The 24,645-nt window shown below is 38.0% G+C and overlaps 1 protein-coding gene across 1 annotated transcript in view; it reads left to right on the top strand.

The window, feature by feature from the left end:
• Positions 1-21,907, top strand: part of LOC127945979 (uncharacterized protein C8orf34 homolog) — a 74,598-nt gene extending 52,691 nt beyond the window's left edge. The window contains exons 11-15 of the mRNA XM_052542203.1: positions 7,824-7,953; positions 15,706-16,178; positions 17,237-17,333; positions 20,454-20,501; positions 21,281-21,907. Of these exons, the coding sequence (XP_052398163.1) occupies positions 7,824-7,953; positions 15,706-16,178; positions 17,237-17,333; positions 20,454-20,501; positions 21,281-21,288 (756 nt within the window). The 3' untranslated portion in view covers positions 21,289-21,907. The remainder of the gene's footprint in view (positions 1-7,823; positions 7,954-15,705; positions 16,179-17,236; positions 17,334-20,453; positions 20,502-21,280) is intronic.
• The last annotated feature ends 2,738 nt before the right edge of the window (positions 21,908-24,645 follow it).

Raw genomic sequence — 24,645 nt, 5'->3', positions numbered from 1 at the left:
AATCAGTGGGTTATTGAAGCAAATTGCTCAAACAAATCTGATTCTCACAAAGCATTTAAGAAGCATGTTATGTGCTCTGGTGTTTTTGGCCTCGGTCTCATGCATTACTACTTACTTGTATATTACTTCAGTGTTAAGCAAAAAAATCTGTTGGTTAGTTATCAATTGCTCACAAATGCACTTTTTGTATTCCTTGATATCATTCAGTACTTGGAGTACTTTCCTTAAACATTTACTTTAACTTTTAACAGGAAATTATTAATTTACATTTTGTAAGTATGGAGATGATATTGTCATCTGATTTTGTAGTGATCTATATTATATAAATCTGCTCTTACTTCAGGAAGAATCATAGATTACTTTTATTTTTACTTTTATTGACAGGTTTGATTCCCTTAAGTAAATTTGGACAAATAGAACACAATAGTATTATTGTTCTCTTAAATGAACAGCTCGAGTGAGGGTCCCTTAGTCCTTATAGTGACCCTGCAGCTCCCCTTGAATTCAAACACTGAATGTAATTCAGGCACTTTATTAGATATATGCCAGATGAGCTGACAGACTCTCCCATATATTCCGTCGAGCCATCTGGTTCATGTTTTTCTCTCATTACAAAGTTCTGAAATGTTGTCCAGCTAACATAATATAGCGATAGCATTTACAAATGATTCAGTGAACCTCTAGAACAAAGATATATGTCAGGCAAGATGCAGAAAAACACACTCCAAAATGTCACACACCTTCCTGAAGCAGATATACAATGCTCACGGGCTAGATGGATGTTTTTTAATGTGATTCACATGTTTTACTTAACAAATCATAAGAAATTTAATTTTGTGATCTGGTTGAATGAAGTCTTTTCAAAAGGTTGAGTGTGGTTTATGTGAGCCATAGGTATGTCATGCTGTAGGGCTCTGTAGTTGCTCTGCTGGCTTCCAGCCAGGAGGAAGAGGAGATGGCTGATGAGGATGAAGAGTCTCTCCTGACCTCAGTATGCTCAGGTTATGGTTTGACTTGCCATTGAAGTTCTGGTCATAACACTTGCAATTGAGCCTTCCATTCTTACTCAGTCTCTATGTGGAGATTAAAGGGGGGGTGAAATGCTATTTCATGCATACTGAGTTTTTTACACTGTTAAAGAGTTGGATTCCCTTGCTAAACATGGACAAAGTTTCAAAAATTAAGTTGTACGTTTGAAGGAGTTTTTTGTTCCAAAAAAACCTCTTCCGGTTTGTCACAAGTTTCGGAAAGTTTTTTTCGAGTATGGCTCTGTGTGACGTTAGATGGAGCGGAATTTCCTTATATGGGTCCTAAGGCACTTCTGCCGGAAGAGCGCACGCTCCCATATAGCAGAGCACTGAGAGGCTGAGCACAGCCTGATCAGAGCGAGAGCGTCGCGAAAAGTCACAAAAGAAGTGTGTTTTTGGTTGCCAGGGCAAGACAACCCTGCATAGATTACCAAAAGAGGAACAGCATTAAGGGACCAGTGGATGGAGTTTATTTTTACAGAGCATCAACGGAGTTGTGCAAGTGTTTTTGTTTGTTCCCTGCATTTCGGATTGCACATCGTTTATTTCTTAAGGATAATGCAGTCCCAACTAAAAAGGCTCACGATCGTGTGTTGGAACCACATGCGGTGAGTAAAACTGCTTCAAATATCTCTGTGTTGTTAACTTAGCTATCAGCGCGTAAGCACATCAAGTAAACAACATGCGATGTTGTCATCAAACTGCACTTTCCACATGTACAGCTTAAAAAAAAAAAAAAAAAAAAAAAAAAGACGACATAAAGTGGAACTTAGTCATTTTCCAAAACCGCTAAGCAAATATATACAGTTTCAGTACATACCACATAGCATACCGTCTTTGCTGATGCTGCTCTTGTTAAATTTCAGCCTCTGGATCTGTGTCACAGCTTCCAAACTCTTAGGGCTCTCTCTTTGTCATTCAAGCTTCTGTAGATATGGTGTTCGAGAAGATTAAGTGCCACTCAGCTGCTTTTAAGATCTTCATTTCTCGGTAAAAAACACGAAAGAGCAAAGATGCATATGGATAGTAGGGAGCAGTGTAATATAAGTGAGTAATTTAAGTAAGCAGTGTAGTGTAAGAGAGGAATGTGATATAAATGAGCAGTAATATAAGTAAGTTGTGTAAACAGTGGTTTATGTGACTTCAATTATTTCTTATTAAACTGAAACGCTCACTCTTAGCGCGCTAAGAAGACCTCGAAAGATATATCTTACCAAAGTTGTTTATGTTCCTAAGTGTGTGCCCCAAAGTGTCCCGTAGGAAGCTTCTTAGCACGCTGCCTCTTACGTCCAACGTTACAAGAGCACTGTCCAAAGTGAAGGTGCTGAATTAGTTGGCATCGATTGCTCATGAATCGATTTTCCACTCGATTTCTCCACGTGAAGGTGCAATACAGCATTAAGAAAGACAACACGTTCTATGCAAATGAAACATTCCTCAAATTATTACGGTAACATTCATTTTAACATAGTTTAAGTTATCAGTAGAATATAGATTATAAATTAAATTATCAAATGGTCAGTAATATGTTCATACGATATGTTTTGACGGTTAGACGAATCGGGTATCCCTCGCTAATCATCCACCCTCATTATCCCTTTGTGCCACTTGTGTCGCTTCTTGACATGGGTTTAACTTTTAAAAATTATATAATACACTTTTATATTAATGGTAAGGTACTTCACAATCAGAATTGATTGGCAAGCAGCTGCAGTTACTTCTGTTTAATGCGGTATTGATTGCAATTGGTTTATGTTTTTAATAAAAAGCAAACCTATCTATAATGAACAGAGAGAGAGAGATGTAATCCCCGGCATGGCGCAGAACGGCGTTGGTGACAGTGCTGACGCACCTCCACACCGAGGTCTTGAAAAAAATGTAGTGTTTGTCTGGCAAGTGCAGGTCTGAGAAGGTCCTGTAGCTCCATAATGAGTTGTCTTGGGAGACAATTTTTTTTAATATAGCCACGTCAGGCAAAATGTCAAAAGTTTTCCCGAATAAAAAAATTGACATGGACTAAACAGCTCCGCGTCCGGCTCCGTCTTTGATTCAATACAAGGACACGTTGGATCGCTGCTATAGTTGGTCCCTTACTGGACACAACCATGATTACCCATTTATAGATCTTAGCCATTTAGAGCCAAATTGTTTGCCAGATTTTAATTATCAAAAAATTGATTGCCAATTCGCTTTAATTACATTACGAAAAAGCCTGGGCTAATTACCACCATATTAGTTCTGATACCACATAAAGTCAACTTCATAAATGGGCCTGTATCCATTGCGAACATAATTTATTATGAGTCTTAAAAAATAACATAAAATCATTGTTGAGCCACAACATTGTCAACATACCATAGTTTGACTTGTACTTCGCTGCGCTGATTTCTAAAGACTGCTGTACATTAGCATCTTGAGCTCAAACAACGCTAAGAGAGAGCTTACGAATGGTCCAGACCAACCTTATGAAAGTGTGACTTACAGAAGATATACTTAGCGTAAGAACGTGTCGGGAATCGTGCCATAAGGTTAAGAGAGAGGTTAAGGAATAGGTTAAGAACTACTTAGAAATAAGAACGTTCTGGGGAACCGGGCCCTGGACTTTTCTGAACTATTATAATTATGTTTTATGTTTGTAAAAGAAACTCTGCAGCTTTATTAGCTTGATTATTGGACTTTGAGAGTGAAGTGTTCAGATTTTCCTGTGAGGATTAAGATGAATAGTAAATCGGTCACCAGTGGCTCGGCCTAGTGTTCTGAATAAGGGTGCACAAGCACAGTGTGAGTACTTATAATTCAAACAGTTGCTGAGTGGTCTCATGCAGTATTTATTCTCAATCTGGATTTCATTTCTGAAGCAATTGAAACCATGCTTGTGAGTGGACAGAAGCCCCTTTAAAAGTGGTTGCAAGCTTTGGTGGACCAGTCGGTTTGCTCTTAATCCACAATTTCTCGTTGCAAACATAAAACAGCTGTTTTGTTTGGCCGTTAAACAGCTTGTCTCTGATTTGCTCACAGGAACCTGATTTGTTGAAACTACTTTGACTCAGTCTCTTCCAAGTCACATGCACATATCACAATCAATAAAGACAAATGTCACTCTAAACCGAAGTCGTGCTGAAGAAAACAGCATTGCATTTCCCAAGTATTGCTTCAGTTTGCAAATATCTAAGATCTGTTATGGGTTTGTATAGTCAATGATGGAGCTAAGTGGAACCAATAAACCTCAAGAGAACGGATTGAGTCAGTAGGACAGAATCAGAAATGAATCATCCTCGAATATTAACACTGACATGGATCTCTTAACAGCAGCCTCGTCGTTTATGAAATTGTTTCTGTTAACTGTCATTCATATTTATTTGTTGTTACTGTAAATGTAGATGCTTGTCTATCGACAAATATCAAAATATTTGTGAGGGAAGTTTTCTTCCCGGAAAATTGTTGCTTTGAGGGATGTGTGTCAAAATGGTTTGGAGAATAGAGTTAAAATGAGTGTGTGTTTGAATGCTTGTCCTCCATTTGTATGTATGGAAATGACCTGACTTTGCGCTGTTTAAATTAATAGTGCATTATGGGCCAGGAAGCCAGAATCACAGATATAGTTTTGTTTATATGTATGTAGCTTAGGTTATTGGGGTACAACAGTATATTCTTCCATTGTTGTTTATCTTGTTAGTGTGTTGGGAGACAAATGCTTGTGTGTGAGTGTGTGTGTGTGATTCTGTCTGTCTGTCTGCAGACTGTCATTTATTTGTCATATATTTTATATATATATATATATATATATATATATATATATATATATATATATATATATATATAGTCTTGCACTTTTTTGTGTTTATATGATGTTAAAAATACAGTTAAATTTAGAGGTCAACATCTTGAGGCTTCATAATGAAAACTTTGTCTAAAATTCTAAATGGAGTTTTGAAGCAGATGTTCAGTCAATCGAGATACAACTGTGATGTCTTCATCACAGTAAAACTATGGTTACTATGGTATGGTTAATATGATACTATGCTAGCTGAGCATACGCTGCCCTTTAAACACACGACCCTGTCTACCGTGATGCAGAAATACTGAAATAATTAAAACAATACGGTTAACCTCGTGATATCATTACAAGAAGAAGAAGAAAAAAAGATGGTTACCCTTGCTTACCTGTTTGAAGGTAAACGCGCATCAGGTGAACTGGACGGGCCTCGCTGGTAACGTCACTGCCGCTGAATTTGATGCGTGTTATTTGGACGCATCTGCTCTCCACCGAAATTAATGTGAAGGATTGGCGTATCATATGCACGCAAAAATGGCATTTGGCGTATGCATTACACGCAACTAGAAAGTGTAAAGTCGTGTTATTTATACGCAGACTGATGAGAACGGGTTGCTTTATTATGAAGATTTGTCCGCCACCATTACTAGTGAACAATTAATAGTTTAGCTGTTTCTTCCTGATTTAGATGATAATATTTATAAATACTTTTCAGCACTTGTGCAATGGAAATTGGCAGTAGTACAAATGTATCAGCAAGTGTAAACAGCTTGAAAAAAGGCAATGTCCAAGGTCACTTGTTGGACAGTGTTCCTAGTCATTTCATTTATTAAAGGCAATAAGATATTTTTTTTTACAAAATAAAAACATTATACACAATACTTACTGCATTCAATACTGACATGACTTTCAGTCACAACTGCAATGAGTAGAAATATTGATAGGGGTTATTCAGTAACCTCTTCACAAGTCTACACCAATAATGCGTACAAGCTTTAGATGACTGTTTAAAACGTTAGTGAAACAAAAAAATTATCAAGATGTATGATGCTGCTTATGAATGCGAGATGATCTTACAAGGTTTTGACTTAATGCTGTTGTTTAGTAGGGAACATATTGCTTTATGTAATGCTTTACCAAAGCTTATATCGTTTGCAGTAGGTAGCAGCTTGCTAGCCTAGCATTCGTTTTATAAAAAAGTTTTCATTTTCTCTGAAATTGTTCTTCACGCTTTTCTTTAGCCAGTTGGCATGTTAAAGGGGGGGTGAAATGCTCGTTTTCACTCAATATCCTGTTAATCTTGAGTACCTATAGAGTAGTACTGCATCCTTCATAACTCCAAAAAGTCTTTATTTTTATTATATTAATAAGAGAAAGATAGTCTGTACCGATTTTTCCCGGAAAAACACGAGCGCCTAGAGGCGTGACGTGTGGGCGGAGCTAAAGAATCACGAGCGCCAGTAGGCTTTTGAGTTGAGAGCGTTTGGAAGCTGTGAAACAGATCCAGAGGCTGAAATTTAACAAGAGCAGCATCAGCAAATGCGTCTCTATGTGGTATGTACTGAAACTGTATATATTTGCTTAGCGGTTTTGGAAAATGACTAAGTTCCACTTTATGTCGTCTTTTTTTTTTTTTTTTTTTTTTTTTAGCTGTAACGTTACATGTGGAAAGTGCAGTTTGATGACAACACCGCATGTTGTTTACTTGATGTGCTTACGCGCTGATAGCTAAGTTAACAACACAGAGATATTTGAAGCAGTTTTACTCACCGAATGTGGTTCCAACACACAATCGTGCCTCTTTTCCGTTGGGACTGCATTATCCTTAAGAAATAAACGACGTGCAATCCGAAATGCAGGGAACAAACAAAAACACTTGCACAACTCCGTTGATGCTCTGTAAAAATAAACTCCATCCACTGGTCCCTTAATGCTGTTTCTCTTTTGGTAATCTGTGCAGGGTTGTCTTGCCCTGGCAACCAAAAACACACTTCTTTTGTGACTTTTCGCGACGCTCTCGCTCTGATCAGGCTGTGCTCAGCCTCTCTCTGCTCTGCTATATGGGAGCGCGCGCTCTTCCGGCAGAAGAGCGCGCACTTAGGACCCATATAAGGAAATTCCGCTCCATCTAACGTCACACAGAGCCATACTCGAAAAAAACTTTCCGAAACTTGTGACAAACCGGAAGAGGTTTTTTTGGAACAAAATTCCTTCAAACGTACAACTTAATTTTTGAAACTTTGTCCATGTTTAGCATGGGAATCCAACTCTTTAACAGTGTAAAAAACTCAGTATGCATGAAATAGCATTTCACCCCCCCTTTAAGGCTTTGAACACCCATCATTCACAAAGTACGCTATTCATTCTAATTTATTAAATATTTTTTGTTATTTTAATGATGATAAAAGTCAAAATTGAGTATTACAGTTCACCATGTCTTACTTTATCAAAAAAAAAAAAAACGTCAACAACAAGAGAATGTTTAATAGCACATGACACACAGTTACACAGAACCAGTTAGCCTGCTAGCTTAGCTAAATGTTTTTAAGCTTTTTGTACACTTGAAATTCAACACCTAATGTTGTTGTTAATATGTGGAGGTTAAGAAAAATAAGAATATTCATCTGTAATTCTTTTTGTTGTCTTTGTCTATGGTGATATGATTGGAGTTAAGCATCCTGCTGTTACATTTAGAATTTCGAATCCCACAAACCAGTTGTCATCTGTTCTTGGATCCCTAGAGTTTACTGACTGTTACTTCAAAATCCCGTAATCACTACTGAACATCTGGCGCAGTGTTCACAAATAAAAGTTCAGTCCTTGTCGCCATATATTCTTTAACACTAAAGAACTGTGGTTTTCAGTGTTTTTCTAATTTCTCTTAAAAAATAATTTGCTCTCATTATAACAGATATGGTACAATGTTATAACCATAAGTAGCAGATAAAAAAGGAGTCAAATTCAAAGCTAATGCGACTCTCTGTTTCTTGTGTGTGAATGTGCATATGTGTGTGTTATAGCGTCACCCTGTCTGGGCATTGGATGTGAAGCCGATCAGAGGCACGAGTCCCCAGATGTCCAGACGTGCTCTGCAACTCCAGGACTCGCTTTTCTCCAAAGAACTGGAGAACATGGGCAAACATCTTGCTGGTAGGTTTTTAACACACAGACACCAACATGCATATAAAACAGGCCACCTTTCCATTACATCCTGACACTGTCAAAGGCCACACATGTCAAAGTCTGCCTGCGTATATAGGGATGAAGGTGTCTGATTGGCTAATTAAAAGCGGACTCACCTAATAAAATATGTTGTGAAAAATGGTGACCATCTTTGATTCACTTGCTAATTCCAGCACCACACTAGCTTGTTAGCGTCACTGTGAAGTGACAAATCTCTGTCTGTAGATGATCAAACTCAGCTGGTGGTTTGATCTCACAGACCTTTGTTGTATGTTGTGTGTGTGTGTGTGTATGTGATGCTCATTCGTTTGGTAACCACTTGAAAGCATTGGACAAAACCAACGGCACAAACAGCACCAAGGACTCCAACATGTGTTGCTCAGTTGTTTGTTAACGCATGTACTGCTTTTTATTTCAGTTCGCTGTTGTACACCAAATACATTTGAAACATATTAAGTATTTAAGAAGGGCACTCTCACTACTCATCAGGGCAACAGCTGTGTGACTTGATGTTTTTGATGTTTCACCTAGATTTTATATATATATATATATATATCATAATATAGTTATTTTAATATAATTAATAATTATTGTTACCAGTGTTAAAATCACAAAAAAGCTAATAATAGCCTAAATAAATAAATACAATTATGCTCAATGAAGACAAATAAACAATTAGCAATTAAAGAAATTAATCCTGTCAGGACCACTATCATCAATGATGATTGACAATTAGCATACTGGCTGTATGTTTCTGTTGTGGGCAAGAACTCCTTGTGCATCCATGCAGCCTTACATGGATTAGAGCAAGGAGAGCAGTGATAACCCCCCTAGGGTAAACAGAACAGGACCAAAAAAAAAGGAGGGGGGGGGGGGGGGGGTTCCGAAAACCAGCCAGTGTCGGGTGTGACCACCATTTGCCTCACGCAATGCAACACAACTCCTTCGCATAGAGTTGATCAGGTTGTTGATTGTGGCCTGTGGAATGTTGGTCCACTCCTCTTCAATGGTTGTGCAAAGTTTCTGGATGTTGGAAGGAACTAGAACACGCTGTTGAATACGCAGATCCAGAGCATCCCAAACATGCTCAGTGTCCGGTGAGTATGCTGGCCATGCAAGACCTGGGATGTATTCAGCTTCCAGGAATTGTGTACACATCTTTAGAACATGGGGCCGTGCATTATATTGCTGCAACATGTGGTGATGGTCTTAGATTAATGCCACAACAATGGGCCTCAGGATCTCAGGTCACGGTATCTCTGTGCATTCAAAATGCCATCAATAAAATGCACTTGTGTTCATTGTTAATAACATATGCCTGCCCGTAACATAACCCTACCACCATGGGGTTTGTGCAGAAATTCTTCGGTTATGCAAACCGATTGTTGCAGCAGCTGTCTGGGTGGCTGGTCTCAGATGATCTTGGAGGTGAAGATGCTGGATGTGGAGGTCCTGGAATGGTGTGGTTACACGTGGTCTGCGGTTGTGAGGCTGGTTGGATGTACAGCACTACCAAATTCTCTGAAAGATCTTTGGAGACAGCTTATGGTAGAAAAATAAATATTCAACTCAAGGGAAACAGCTCTGGTCAACATTCCTGCAGTCAACTTGACAACCACATGCTGCCGCAAAACTTGCAACATCTGTGGCATTGTGCTGTGTGATAAAACTGCACATTTTAGAGTGGCCTTTTATTGTGGCCGGCCTAAGGCACACTTGTGCAATAATCATGCTGTCTAATCAGCATCTTGATATGCCACACCTGTGAGGTGGATGGATTATCTCCGCAAAGGAGAAGTGCTCACTAACACAGATTTAGACAGATTTGTGAACAATATTTGAGAGAAATAGGCCTTTTGTGTGCATAATTCTTAGATCTTTGAGTTCTGCTCATGAAAAATGGGGGCAAAAACAGAAGTGTTGTGTTTATAATTGTGGTCAGTGTATAAATTGGATTTTGGAATTGGAATGAAATTATTCTCAAATTTCTCGCTATAAACAATAAACAGCTACATGAACGTATATGTGGGAAGTGTTTAAATATTTGTATCAAGTGTGCTTGTTATTCCATGACTCAGTCAATGGAAAGCTTATTCCAACATCATTTTGGATGAAAAGTCACCTCTGCTCCCAGATGGCATTGATTTAAAGCCATTTGACTGTTGAGTTATATCTGAACAAAGTCATCCCCATAGGACCAGGCATTAGGCCCATTCAACAGCCTAATTTACCCCTTTCATGCTTTTATTAGCTGTTAATGTTCTCAGTGTTGAAAGCCAGGCTTCTTCTTTTATCTCATTATTACCTCAATTATGTGGTCAACTAAATCCTCAAGACTCTTTTTAATTTACGATCAAGCTGTTTTGTTTTGTTTTAGGAATTTAAGAGTTTGACTTATGCCCAAAGGACAAAATTGTTGGGTGTTTTTTTTTTAATGGCAAAGAAAAGCTTTCTGACACTTTTGAATAAATAAAGCATTACTTTCAGCTAGCTGGAATTCCTCAGATCTCTCACTCTCTCTCTTCCTCTGTGAGATGAACATTTTGAATGTGCATAAATGTATGGAGAAAGTTGGGAATCAATAAGGTTGCAAGACTTTTAGTCTTTGGCGGCTTCAGCATTCATCTGGACAAGCCTTATGCTACAGACATCCATTCACTCCTTGCGTCATTTGATCTCAAATGATATACTACTACAAGCATGCACAAATCAGGCAACCATCATGACTTAATTTACAGACTAATTTAGAACCCCTACATATCTCTGACCATTTATTTAGTACATTTAAACAATGTCCTTCGGACCAAACTCAGGGCAGCAGAGAGAAAATGGTGCAAAATAAAAGATCAGTCTTTATATGTAGAGGAGCTTCTCAGTAAATTATAATGTCGTTAGAAAGTTATTTTATTTCAGTCATTCAACTCAAATTGTAAAACTCGTGTGTTAAATAAATTCCATGCACACAGACTGAAGTATTTGAAGTCTTCGGTTCTTTTAATTATGATTATATTGGCTCACATTTACCAAAAACAAACACTAATTGTGCTATAAGATAATCATCTACACAAAAACAGGCTTGAGATGCATGTAAATGTAAATTTCTGAATCACCTCCATATACAAAGAAAGATTCAAGTTCATCTCGACTAATTTTTCATTTTTGGAAGAAGATGCGCAGTGAGGAATAAGCCTTGAATTGTGATGCTGACGCGGTTTAATGCAGCATATAATCTCATTCTAATGAATTTATATTAGTGTTACTGTGACATAAACTTCATATTCATGTTCATATTCACTTGTTGAAATTTTCCCAAACTATAATACCAGACTAAAATATGTAGAGTGCAACATTTTAAAATATGATTTATACAAATTGAAATTTGAAATTGACCTTTCATTGCATTTAAAGTGCTTACCAGATGGCATTAAAGTGAAAAGACAGTTACTAGGTTGGTTGGAGTCCTTGATGATTTTAACAGCTCTGCTTTTGCAGCATTTTGAGGTAGATGTCCTGCAGTGAGGGAAGAGCAGCCCCGAGATTCGCAACTCTCTGCAGGGCTTTGCAGTCTTGACTGGAGCTGTTCCCATATCAACCAAGTCAATACATTTTCTATGGTCCCTGAATAGAAAGTTTTTAGGATTGGTTGTGACACCCTGCATTTCCTCAACTGTCGCAGTTGGTACAGTCTTTGTCTGGCTTTATTAACCTGTGCTTGTACGAGCCTTTACTTGTATTCTGGTGGGAGGGAAATGCATGGTTCATTAGATGAATCACATTCGATTATGACCACGATATTGCGTAGCTTGTCAGTGTTAGTGTTTTTATCAATACAACTTATGTGTTTTTTAATACAGCATTGTAATTAAGCACAGTGGATAAGACGCATGCCATTGGTCGGAGAGACCTGGGTTCGAATCCACTGTTAGACACCAATGTGTCCCTGAGCAAGACACTTAACCTCTAGTTGCTCCAGAGGCGTGCGACCTCTGACATATATATAGCAATTGTAAGTCGCTTTGGATAAAAGCGTCAGCTAAATGAATAAATGTAAATGTAATTTTGGAATTTATGTGGTCTAATGTGATATTGTTTTTTATCCAATAGCAAACAAGAATACCCATTGAATTCATTTTTGGAGTGATAACTGATTTAATGTATTTTTAGACCAGTGCCTGCATATAAGATTAGCACTGACCAAGTTCTTAGACACCCTGATGAAGGTCGATCTACTTGTATGCAGTGAAATCAGAGACGCATTCCTTAAAAAATCAATCACAAGTGTTCAGAACAGACTCCTTTGAGACATCTTAATACCATGTGTAAACAGCAATGTGTCTCTTCTGACCATATCCTTCATTAGAAGTAATACTCTTATCTATTTTGTAGGACCAGGAATTTCAGGAAATTCGTAGTTCATCATCAAGTTAAAACCTTCTGTCCATGATGAATGATTGTTCAAGTATGTGTGGTGTTTACGGTGAACATAACTGTGGCTCCTATGTTCTCAGCCTCCAGCACTGACTCATTAGGACCCGTAAGCTCAGTTGCATACTCTTATAAATATTATAAATATAAATGTGGGAAATTTTAGACGCTGGTACACAAAACAAACAAAAAAACGAATCATTCATTTTGTTTTCATTGTCTTTATCTGGTATGGTTTGCCATCATCACAAATGATCTATGTCTGTATAATAATTTCACAACAAATCCTTTCTGTCACAGCTGAGAAGGAGCTGGGATAAGTTCCTGTATGCCTTCTAAATAAGGTTATGGTTGACTACAGACAAAACAATTATCCATTCCCACAATTAACTGTATATACAACAATCTGGAATAGTTTTTGTAAAGGGGAATAAGAGCTTTGTTATGGAAAATGACATAGCATTGAGCATTTGCACTATTACATTATTAATCTGGACAACGTGTGTGTGTTTCATATTGAAAAGTATCATAAGGTTTCTTTGGAGAAAGGACTGTTTGCTTACAAGTCAAGTAGTCAAGGTGTCTGAAACACATATCACAATTGAACATACTATTTATAATATGTCACATCTTGTTTCCTCCGAATCCTTATTTCCTCTCGGACTGAACACTGCTTGATCTGTCCAGATGTTCCATCTGAAAATGTGCAACAGACTTTCATAAAAGCATATTGTGGCGAGTGGGGCGGGGCCGAGAGGCGTGGGAACGAGGAGTGAGGCCAGGTGTAGTGATTGGAGATGAGCTACACCTGCGCCCCACCGCCGGTTTTGAGTCCCACGTAGGAGATGGAAGGATATAAAACTGGAGCGACGACCGTGAAGGTCGAGAGAGGACCAGGCCTGGGACATTATTTTATGTTTGCTTTTTATTTATGCGCACCAGTCGTCCGTGAGGGGCTGGTGCGCCGTTTTGTTTATCTTTTGAATTATTAAAATTATGTTTTGATTGTGCGCTGGTTCCCGCCTCCTTCTTCCCGATGAATAGGAAGGGAAGAAGGAGGCGGGAACCGGCGCACAATCAAAACATAATTTAATAATTCATAAATAAATACAAAACGGCGCACCAGCCCCTCACGGATGACTGGTGCGCACAAATAAAAACCAAAACATAAAATAATGTCCCAGGCCTGGTCCTCTCTCGACCTTCACGGTCGTCGCTCCAGTTTTATATCCTTCCATCTCCTACGTGGGACTCAAAACCGGCGGTGGGGCGCAGGTGTAGCTCATCTCCAATCACTACACCTGGCCTCACTCCTCGTTCCCACGCCTCTCGGCCCCGCCCCACTCGCCACATACCCCCATCGCCCCTCGCAGGCCGGGGGGTACCCTCGAGACCGCTCACGGGGACCTGCAGGAACCTGGGGGTAGGACAGACGAGGCGAGAGAAAAGGAGATGGAAGGAGGAGCGACAAGGACGAGAGAGGGGAGAGAGGAAAAAAAAAAAATCCGGTTCCCAGACGCACTGCTGCTCGGCCCTCCACCAGCTGGGTGATCTCCTCCGCGGTGCCTGGCGGTGGCACTGGACGGCCCTCGGCGGACGGCGACGGCTCCTCCGGTTTTGGGCAGCCGGCAGGAGTCCCCCGTTCCCTGCCCCTCCGGATTCCTTCGCGGAGGCGGCAGGCTCCGCCCCCTGGCGAACGGCGCCGACTCCTCCGCTCCCTCACGGACGGCAGCCGCCCCTCCATATCGTGGGCGGCCAGCAGCGAGCTCGCCCGTCCCCGGCAACTCGCTCCAGCCCACCGTCTCGAGCGTCCCTGGCGGCACATACCTCGCCAGCTCGAGGGCACCGCGGATTCACCACAGCGGTGAGGGATCTTCAGCAGCACGTCCCTCCTTCTCCCGGGCTTCGGCACCACTGTAACAATAAAGAAATCTCCATATTCATCGGGAAGAAGGAGGCGGGAACCGGTGCACAATCAAAATATTTTAATAATCCAAAATAAATACAAAACGGCGCGTCAGCCCCTCACGGCGACTGACGCGCACAAATAAAAACCAAAACATAAAATAATGTCCCAGGCCTGGTCCTCTCTCGACCTTCACGGTCGTCGCTCCAGTTTTATATCCTTCCATCTCCTACGTCGGACTCAAAACCGGCGGTGGGGCGCAGGTGTAGCTCATCTCCAATCACTACACCTGGCCTCACTCCTCGTTCCCACGCATCTCGGCCCCGCCCCACTCGCCACACATATGTACAAAAAAATATATATATTTGACTTGCTGCCAAGCAAACGAATATACAAAAATAAAGCAGGCTATATTAATCACTCTTGTAATCGTACAAAGTAAACATGCCTTCCAATTTACACTTTACATCTGACAATTAATATTGAAAAAATACCTCGGCAAAACTTCAGGATTTTTTTTTTTTTTTTGGTTTGTTAATGGGAATCTATGAGTCAATACACTGATGTGTTTTAAGGGCTGTTAGTGTGTTGAATCAGAAGACAAGCTGGAACAAATTAGTGTACAACAGTTTTGGGGAATAACTAAAACATTTGTAAATTATTGAACAAATAGATTCATAGCTGAGCAAACAAAAGTCTAACGTGCTTGGCTAAAATGTCAACGCTTTCTCATATGAAGATTTTAAGTCATAATTAATTTGAATGAGTCATTTTAAATGTTGCTATATATATATATATATATATATATATATATATATATATATATATATATATATTGGGGTATATTATATTATATATACCAACATTGTATGGGTCCAAATTTTATGCCAAAGAAATTATCAGGATATTAAGTAAAGATCATTTTTCATGAAGATATTTTGTAAATTTCTTACTGTAAATATATCAAAACTTAATTTTTGATTAGCAATATACATTGCTAAGAATTCATTTGGACAACTTCAATGGTGATTTTCTCAGTATTTAGATTTTTTGGCACCCTCAAATTCCAGATTTTCAAATCGGCCAAATATTGTCAGATCCTAACAAATCATACATCAATGGAAAGCTTTTTTATTCAGCTTTCAGATTATGTATAAATCTCAATTTCGAAAAATAGACACTTAAGACTTTTTAACTTAAGTGTTGGTGGTCCAGGGTCACATATGTTAAATATTTAAAAAGATATTAATGAGGATACTCTATGTATTAATCTCAATTTATACATTTAGTCATGTCCCACATAATCGATGCCAAAATGTTTATAAGCTGTGACTATTATTGTCCCCTAGTTGGTGATTATTTTGCTTTTATTGTCTTGATTTCTTCAGAGGTGGAGAAGGACTTGGCCAAGCTGGCAGAGCAAGGGAAGCTGAGCCGAAGTCCAAATAGCCCTCATAGGAGTTTGCTTTTAACCCCCCTCTTCCACACCACTAACACTCTGCCTGTGCTCGGACAGACGTCCAGACCACAGTCTCCCAGCAGCCTTTCCACAAGGACCACAGGCCTGCCCCTTCACAACACTAAACCCACAAGCTTAGTCATGGATCGGACATCTCCCAGCAACCCCAGCAGCCGTGCCCAGACCCCCAGTGGAGCACGGCTACCCAGCAGACCTTTGACCCCCAATAGTCTCATGATGCACTCATTGACTGCCGGAACCCATGGGAACAAAGACCGAGTGTACAGGCGCTCTAGAAGTAGACCCGTCACGCCAACGGGACAGATAACTAGACCGATCCTCACACCGCCAGGCCTGAGCACTACGGATTTATACGGAGGTCTGTGGAGCACATTGACAGAGGTACACATGCATGCAATTCAAAGTCCTTTTGAAGTATTTAATAGCCACAAACAGGAATCATATTGTAAGCTCATATTGTTATGAGCCTGATGAGATTATGAAAACATAAATGCACTGCTCATCTCCGATTCTACCCAGTTATAGCAGTTCAACTCCTGAATAACAAAAAAGAAATATGCACCTGTACATCTCATTCAGTTCAGATTGCGATCTTCAGGAATAGATCAGATGATTTGTGCTTCACTACTGTTTTCATATAAACGATTTAGCACTGAAATGTGACGTCGATATATGAACGCTTTCTGTCTGGCATGTACCAACGATACCTTTAATACTGAAAAATAAGAACACATAAAAGACTTTAGAAGTGAACAGGGGAAATTTATTTATTAGAGGTTGGCTCAGAGGATTCAACCCAGAGGTGTACTTATTTCGAAAGAAAATAAAAACATCTGTAGAACGAATGGGCCTGACATGCACATTCACTGCCTCTCTACATCTTGGGTTTCCAGTTCAGAGGGGATTTTGTTGCTTTTCAAATGGCCACCTTTCTGCACAGTCCACAGCAGTATTCACTGATAAATCATTACACTTCCTGAATACTGAAGCAAATTATGTTCTCTTGAAATTGATGAAGTTTTGTGGGATTTAGTTGATAGTGTGTCAACTGAACGGCTATATATATCCAGTGTACTCTTATAAAGTTGCTGTTTAAACCATCTTTATTTGGTTTTAGTTGGTTCAAGATGGTCTCCCAGCTTAGTCAAGCTGGATTCAAGCTGGGTAGCCAGCTAATTTCCCAACTTCACCAAACCAGCCAAAAGACCAGTTTGACCAAGTATAGGGAGACCAAAAAATGAGGTTAGGTTAGTTTTAATTATTATTTTTATTTATTTATTTTTTTTCCAGTAAGGATGTTCGGCACAGTCTTTGAAAGCATTTGGACAATTACATTCAGCCTTCAAAATGAATTAGTTTAATTGTGTCATTTAACAGATATCAAGCCAGGTTGCCATTGTTATGATTTATATCTCTGTTCCCATCATATGTGTTACTAGGATGAGTTTTACCAGCAGTTGCAGGCGGTCAGGAAGCCCTGGCGCATCCCTAGTGACACAGAGAGTGACTGTCTGGAACCACCCGAGCAGGACAGGTGTGAGTATTACAACTCTGAACCCATCCCGTTCACTGACCAAAATCATGACATAAAGATTTGAGAAGCAAATTCACTAAACCATTTATGCATTTTGGTGCAAAACCACCAAGTTTAACCAGTCCATAAATACTGCAAAAAAAGTAACTGTCATTATTTTCAACACGAACACACCTCCTTTCTGTTAATCTGGCTTTTGTGTAATTTATGCTATTACCAGATTTGCATAAAGGCCCAGTTACAACAAGAAAAATAACTATAATGAAATACACATTAGCATTAACTTCCGCTCTCAATAATGTCTTTAAAGTCGAGTGGATTCAAATTGGCTGTCAATGTTTTTATCATTCATCTGCTTGGAAAATCGTTTCTCTGTGTAATTATCATTGCAGTTGTGTTGCGGACTTCACTATTCTTAAAGAAGTAGAACTATTCATAAAACTTTTATATATCATTTATCACTTTCATAACTATTTTGTTTTCGGCCGAGGAATGATACAAACATAGACAGCCAGTCAGAATTCAGAGTTTAAAGAGCTTCAGTATTTAATGAGAAAGATGACAAAACTGCAAGCATACTTACATTAAACAGAACATTATTGTGCATTGGTCTGGATGCTTACATGGTTATCATTATAGTTATTGTTATTGGTGTGAACAGGCCTTAAGTGTACTGTTTCGTATCCGACATAAAAAAATAAAAAATAAAAATAAAAACCTTTAGAAGTGTCTTATTACAATTTTTGTCAGTTTAAAAAAATATTTTATAGCTACAAATGATGCATTTACAGACTTGCAAGTCTAAAATTCTGTAGAGGCCAATTAATGACAATATCTGAGCTTTCATCCTTTGGAAATAAATGTGTCAGGTCAAGAGAACCACTTCCAAGTGGCACTCTTTTAGTCCTCACATACGCAAGACTGCAGCAAGGTTGAGAAACATCGGACATTTTATGTTGATATGGTCTCAAGAACATAGCTTAGATCTCCATTCCAGTGGAAGTCTGAAAGATTTAAGCATGCTTAGAGTCCTTAGAGGATTATTAGTTGTGCAAATCACCATCCCTAATCGCTAATAAATATTGCTGGCCTCCTTTTTCACAATTTGAATGTGACATGGCCAGAATCTCAATGTCCCTCATGAGCCATTAGTCTGTTAATGACCTCAATATTGTAGAATATTAAAGCCCTAGCCCTGAGAGAGTGTCTCTAAGTTCATGGATTATATAAGAATGATTGTGATTTTTATCAGGATGAGGAGAATTATCAAGAATCGCTCAAGAGCATAATAAAAAAAAATGCCAAATGCAAAACCAAATCCTAAGTTCTAAGAAAATGTTACTGTTTGTTTTTAAACTCAGAAGCACTTTTAGAAAACTATTTGCTATAGACCCAGTATAACATTTATTTGGTAAACCAATGATTTTGACATATGTTTGGACCACACAATCGCATGGTCCACAAATTTCTAGACAAGCAAAATATTATACAAACAAGCCAAGCTTTGCTATCAAATGTAATGTAACTGCACATGACATGCTCCATTTTGCCAAAAACATATCTTGCGTAAAATAAGTATATTGTGCTAACAAGCATGCTTGCTGGAACTGTCATGCCAACCCAGTTATTTAAAGGAACATGATGCACAGTCTGTTTGTGTGAACGCCTGGCACTGCCAACCGCAGGACGTGACAAAATGCCATTTGGCATTCAGAACATTTGCTGATTGGCTGCCACAGTGACTGTTGACGCTGTCTGTTAGAGTTTAGCTTATGCCGACACAGGTTTCTGAGCAGACATCAAGCGTATGTCAAAGAACAAGTTCCATAACAATTTCCTGTTATTGCAGGAACGCCCAGAATGGGGTAACCACTAACCCTTAAAACATTTCAGTGACTGCTCCATTCATTTCGAATTTCATGCCTTTAATACAATGACTCCCTTTCCTAATGAGAACTGATAACTCTTTTGATCTTTAGGGAAGTTTGATTTCTCAAATGAAATATTTTAGTAGTTTGATGTTAGTAGTAAAATGTTTGTATATTTTAACTGACCTGATTGGCAGGACCACACAGAATCTCCATGTAGAAATCCACAGAAATGGAAGACTCGTAATCCACAACCTCCAGCATTTGTGTATTATTTTTGTATATTTGGCGATGTTTTCAGCTGCTAGTACAAGTATGGTAAACATACTGTGGCTCTATTTTAAGTGTTACATCATGTTTACATGGGTTCTGAATGTATGTTGCAGATTTGTCATTTCCTGCCAAAATCAATGCAAATTTACGGAGCCCCGCACATGACATGCAGGAAAAAAATAGTAGGCTAAATCGTGTGTACGATTTACTTATTCATTCCCTCAATGTACTAAAACGTGCACACGATGACTATTGCGTTCCCTCAATTTACTATTTCGCTCTCTCGATTTATAAATTGTGCGCACGATTTATTAATTCGTTCCCTCGATTTGCTAAATCGTGCGCACGATTTAACAAATCAAGGGAACGCAATAGTAATAGTAAGCTTGCTTACTTATTTATTTATTTGAATTGAATACAGCAAGGATACGTTGTATGTTTTAGTTAAAGTGAAAAAGTGACAGTAACGACATTTACTTTGTTACAAAAGATGTCTCCTTCATATAAACATTGTTCTTGTCAGCACTCTATTAATCAAAGATATGTTAAGGGTTCCACAAAAATATTAAGCAACGTGACTCTTTCTTGAGCACAAAATCAGCATATTAGAATGAATGCTGAAGGATCTTGTGACACTAATGTAATGTAAAGTAATGATGCTGAAAATTCAGCTTTGCCTTCATAGAAGTAAATTACATTCTAAAATATATAATACAAAACAGATGTTTTATTTTGTAATAACATTTCACAGTAATACAGTTTGACTGTGTTTGATTAAACAAATGCAGATTTGGTAAGCATAAAATACTTTTTTCAAAAGCATAAAAAAATCGTGCCTGCCTCAAACTTTTTTGCTGATTTCCGATGCTGCTTTTAGGTTTCGTTTTAGGTGTCTCTTTGTATTATTTTGAATTATATGTTTGAAAATTCTCAGCATGAAACCATTTACAAGCTTTTCTTCTGTATTTTGGCTCTTTTTAGGTAATCCAAGTGGAGTGAGAGATGCCAGCAAGAGATCATTGTTCTCAGGTAAACATTCCAACACATCAGTCCATCGAGCTCACAGACGGCAAACTAATTGCCTGTGAATGAATCTTATGAATCTTAGCCTCTGAAAAAAGGCTGACAGCAGACTTTGGTCATAGCCTTGCCATATTAATTCTTCTCAGAAATAAGATGAGTTACAGACATTCAGTTAAAAATATGATAACTAGCCTGTCTATATGATGACGGATCTTGTGACAGCATTCAGCATTCCTTCACGTTACGATCATCGAAATTACCAAAAGTGACTCGGGCCTCATTTACTGACACCCACAATGCAGTGTGAGATCACTTTTATAACAATCTGAGACTAGATGAGGTCCCAATGTTTTGGAAAGAAGCCGTCTGATGTTAGTTTCTGTTGACTTAGCTGGGTGCCGCTCGAGCATGTGGCAGCTGAGAGTCACAGTAATGACGAAAGTGTCTCCTCTGTGGTTTGACTTTTCATGCCCAGCCGAGGTTTACAGTTGAGAAGGGCAGACAAGCCTGTATAGTCACATGCAGCCAGTTAGGTTTGTGGTGGAGCTACACTAAACGACCCAAAGCTGGGTGCCGATTCCTCTGACCTCATCCGTACACACGGCTGTGAATGTGCAGCATGACATGGATCGGTTCAGTTTTCCATTCTTACACTCATCTTTGACAAGTTCAAATATTAAAGGCTGTTTTTATGGCAATTACTGAGGTTGTTATGTTTATTAGTGGTCATATGGAAGTGAGGTCTGTCTCCAGGCAACTGATGTTTTTTTCTTTGGTTTCTACAGGCTTGTAATGGTGCGTACGGAGAACACAGAGCCAATCAAACATTTATGCAATTTAAAGGGGCATTTGAATATTGTGAGTCAGCAAGAGACACTTATTTTTTAAATTTTCACTAGAAGAAAGATTGTGTACTTTTTTTTCCCACAGAGGCCAGTATTTCTGCAAAAACAAAAATGTTACAACCATTTGAAATTCTAGAATGTAATGTGTTTATCAGAAAAAGATAAGCCTGCACTTGAACTTTTTTTGTCTGTCAGCATGCTTCGATGTCTGTTCATAAAAATATTTATTGCTGCCTTGCATAAATAAACACAATTTATCACATGATGTGCCAAATCAATGGTTGATAAAGGGATTTTTGATCAATCAACAAAAGTTGACTTTTATGGCTTTAGCAGAGAATATGAATGTTAGAAATGTATGTATAATGTTGGACATGCACAGCACTGCCCCTGTTGACCTCGGCATGACGCTCTCTCATTCCCAACAGCATTGTGTGTCTACAACTGGAGATGACTCATTTCTATAGTACTTACTTTACCTTTTTATACTTACAGTAAAATATGTAGCCTGTTACACCTGTTATGCAGTAGCCTTGTATAACGGCAAATAAAAAGATTTGTATAAAATTGGATTTGTCTGCATTTGTAAAGGTATTTATGTTTGTCCCCTACTGGCCAATCAGAATCAAGTCTTCCAGAGAGCCATAATAGTCAATTCTGATTGCACCATTCGCATTTTTGTCTCCTATTCATTTTTCCCGTATGGATTTTAAAAAAAAAAACAAGTCTTCATTAAAGAGTTGGAAAACAACAGTTACGACATTTTGTTTTTGCAAAATATGAATACACATACAAATATTTAAGCGAGAGAAGAGGGATACTGACTCGAAGGATTCAGTGTTCGTTTGCTGCAATTTGCTTGTGTCAAATCTCTGATTGGTGATTCCTATGCAGAATCATGGGTAATGTATCTTTCATCAGGAATTCCACTGTTAAACATGAATATTTAAAAATGAGTTTAAATATTGTCGACTCTTGGATTCAGCAAAGGCATATACAGAAGCATGGATTAACTACCTCATAGCTCATGTTTGTCTATACAATTTAAAAGTTATCTTTAATAAAAAATGCTCCCCTATTGAGAAAATGAATGTGATTTTTAATTCGGAAACCTGACTGCTGCACTGTATATTTACTGTTGTCCATGGCATGCACTATTTATCACACTTAAATGCAACAGGTTACATCTTACTTCTGTATTGTTCATCTCGTTGCAAGGCTTAATGTTTGGTACATTATAATAGACTATTTTTTACTTAGTGGATGTGTAAATAATATACAGGTTGTATTATAAAAAACTAATCTCAGATCATTATTTCATCTTCATGTATTTATTTATGTTGCAAACATGGATAATGTATCATCTAGCAAATTAAATCCTGTTAGGTTGATATGGAATATGGCACATCTATTCATCTTCTAGCGTTTCTGTGCGATGAGTTCTGAAATAGACTGAAGCAAATTCACTAAGCAGCAGTTGCACTACTACACATGTCAGACTCCATCTGTTTAGTTTCTGGCCATAAATTTCAGTGGAAAGACCCACATCTCCTTCAAATCTCACTGGATTTTAACTCAGACCCAACTGTGTTTGAGACATGTCTCGATGGTGACATATTTCAAAACAACTACACTTGTTTGACAATCACTGTAATCTCTGGAAATCTTTACCCTCTTATGGTTGATTACACTTCTCATTTTCCCCATCAGCATGACAAATGTTGTTTTCGAAGCTCACGCTACTGAGAAAATCGCCAGCCCTCATTTTGTGGTTCATGCTTCAAGTGTTTCAAGTTGGTGGTGGTGATGAGCATGCCTTCGAGACACTGCATTTAATGTAGGTGTTTGTACAATTCAAAATAAAAGTGATAGTTTGAATGGCTTCTTTCGAGTTGAATTTCTTAAATGTTGAAATCAAAACTTCTTAAACTTGAGAATTTGCAATAAATGCAAAATATGCATGACTGATTTACATGAACTCTGCACAAGTTGTTACTCATTTATAGAGTTTACAATTGTCCAGTCGTATGTACTTTGTTTAAAAAAACTTAAAATACTAATAACATAAATAATAATAACAATAATAATAATTGCATATTGCTTTAAATTGCTTCATGCACAGACCTTTTAGACTTAGTATTGGTAGCAATCATTCAAAAAAACTTACTGAACATGGGCCAAAAGAAAAAAACGTTATATTGCCTGAGGGCAACGCTATGCTGTAGATGGTTGATTTTAATAATTGTGAGATTGTAATTGCCTTTTTATTTATTTATTTTATTTTTTGTGGTGGACAGCGAAAAAATAAAGTGAGTTGTTAATTCAGAGAAAGACAGAAATCTGAGTTCATAACTTACAATTCTGATTTTTAGAGAATTTGTTTCTCAGATTGGTTAAAAAAAAAAAAAGCCTGGCTTGTGAGATGTGAACAAAGAATTGCTAGAAAAAAGAAAATTGTGAAATAAAAAGTTGCAATTATATATATTTTTTCTTCTTCCCGGAAACAGGTTTCCATAAATATATTTTATTTTATAAAGTTTAAAGTTGTCAATTAGTTAGATTACTTTAAATGTCAGCAATGGATTTAAATTTCATGGACTATAAGACATAGTCAAAGCAGCCACACCCAGATCAAGCATCTGATTCCTGGGGTCTTTAGCCACTGCCAAACCTCAAACCCCTTTTGACACACCACTCTCAAGCAGGATGTGGCTAGCCAAAGGGTTTTGTCTCGGTCTAGTGCTACAAAATGAGTAATTCCATTAAAAGAGCTATGAATGAATTTTTATCAGTTTCCTGTGTAAAATTAAAGATTTAATTATGTTTGCCATCTCATTCCGATTTATCCCCACAACAGGAGTCAGAAAGACGGTTATTGCTTGAATGGAAACATGACTCAAACTTGCCATTACAGACGAGTGAAAAAAAACAAGGGTTTTGAGAACATATTTCATTTTTGACACACAAGAAACCCAAGAGATTTCTTGTGTCAGACTTTATCTGTCTGTCTACACATTGCATTTATATATTAATTCGCATTAACTTTTAAATGATTTACTGTTTGAGAATATTATTTTATTATTTACTGAAAAGCCAATAAAATATTTGTATATGAATAAAGGATTTATTTATTTATTTATTTATTTAATTTTTTTGCTGAATACTTTTACTATTGGAAGTGTGGTTCTATCTCTGTTCCATATTTACATTATTATTTTTTAAGCTCCATGTAGTGTTGCATTAAATTTATATATCCAGGTCTAAAAAGTTATATAATATAATATAATATAATATAATATTATATA

Source organism: Carassius gibelio, chromosome A24, assembly GCF_023724105.1.
Source record: "Carassius gibelio isolate Cgi1373 ecotype wild population from Czech Republic chromosome A24, carGib1.2-hapl.c, whole genome shotgun sequence".
NCBI classification, from domain to species: Eukaryota; Metazoa; Chordata; class Actinopteri; order Cypriniformes; family Cyprinidae; genus Carassius; species Carassius gibelio.
Note: the sequence above shows the minus strand (reverse complement) of the source record. Positions and strands in the feature narration are given on the sequence as shown.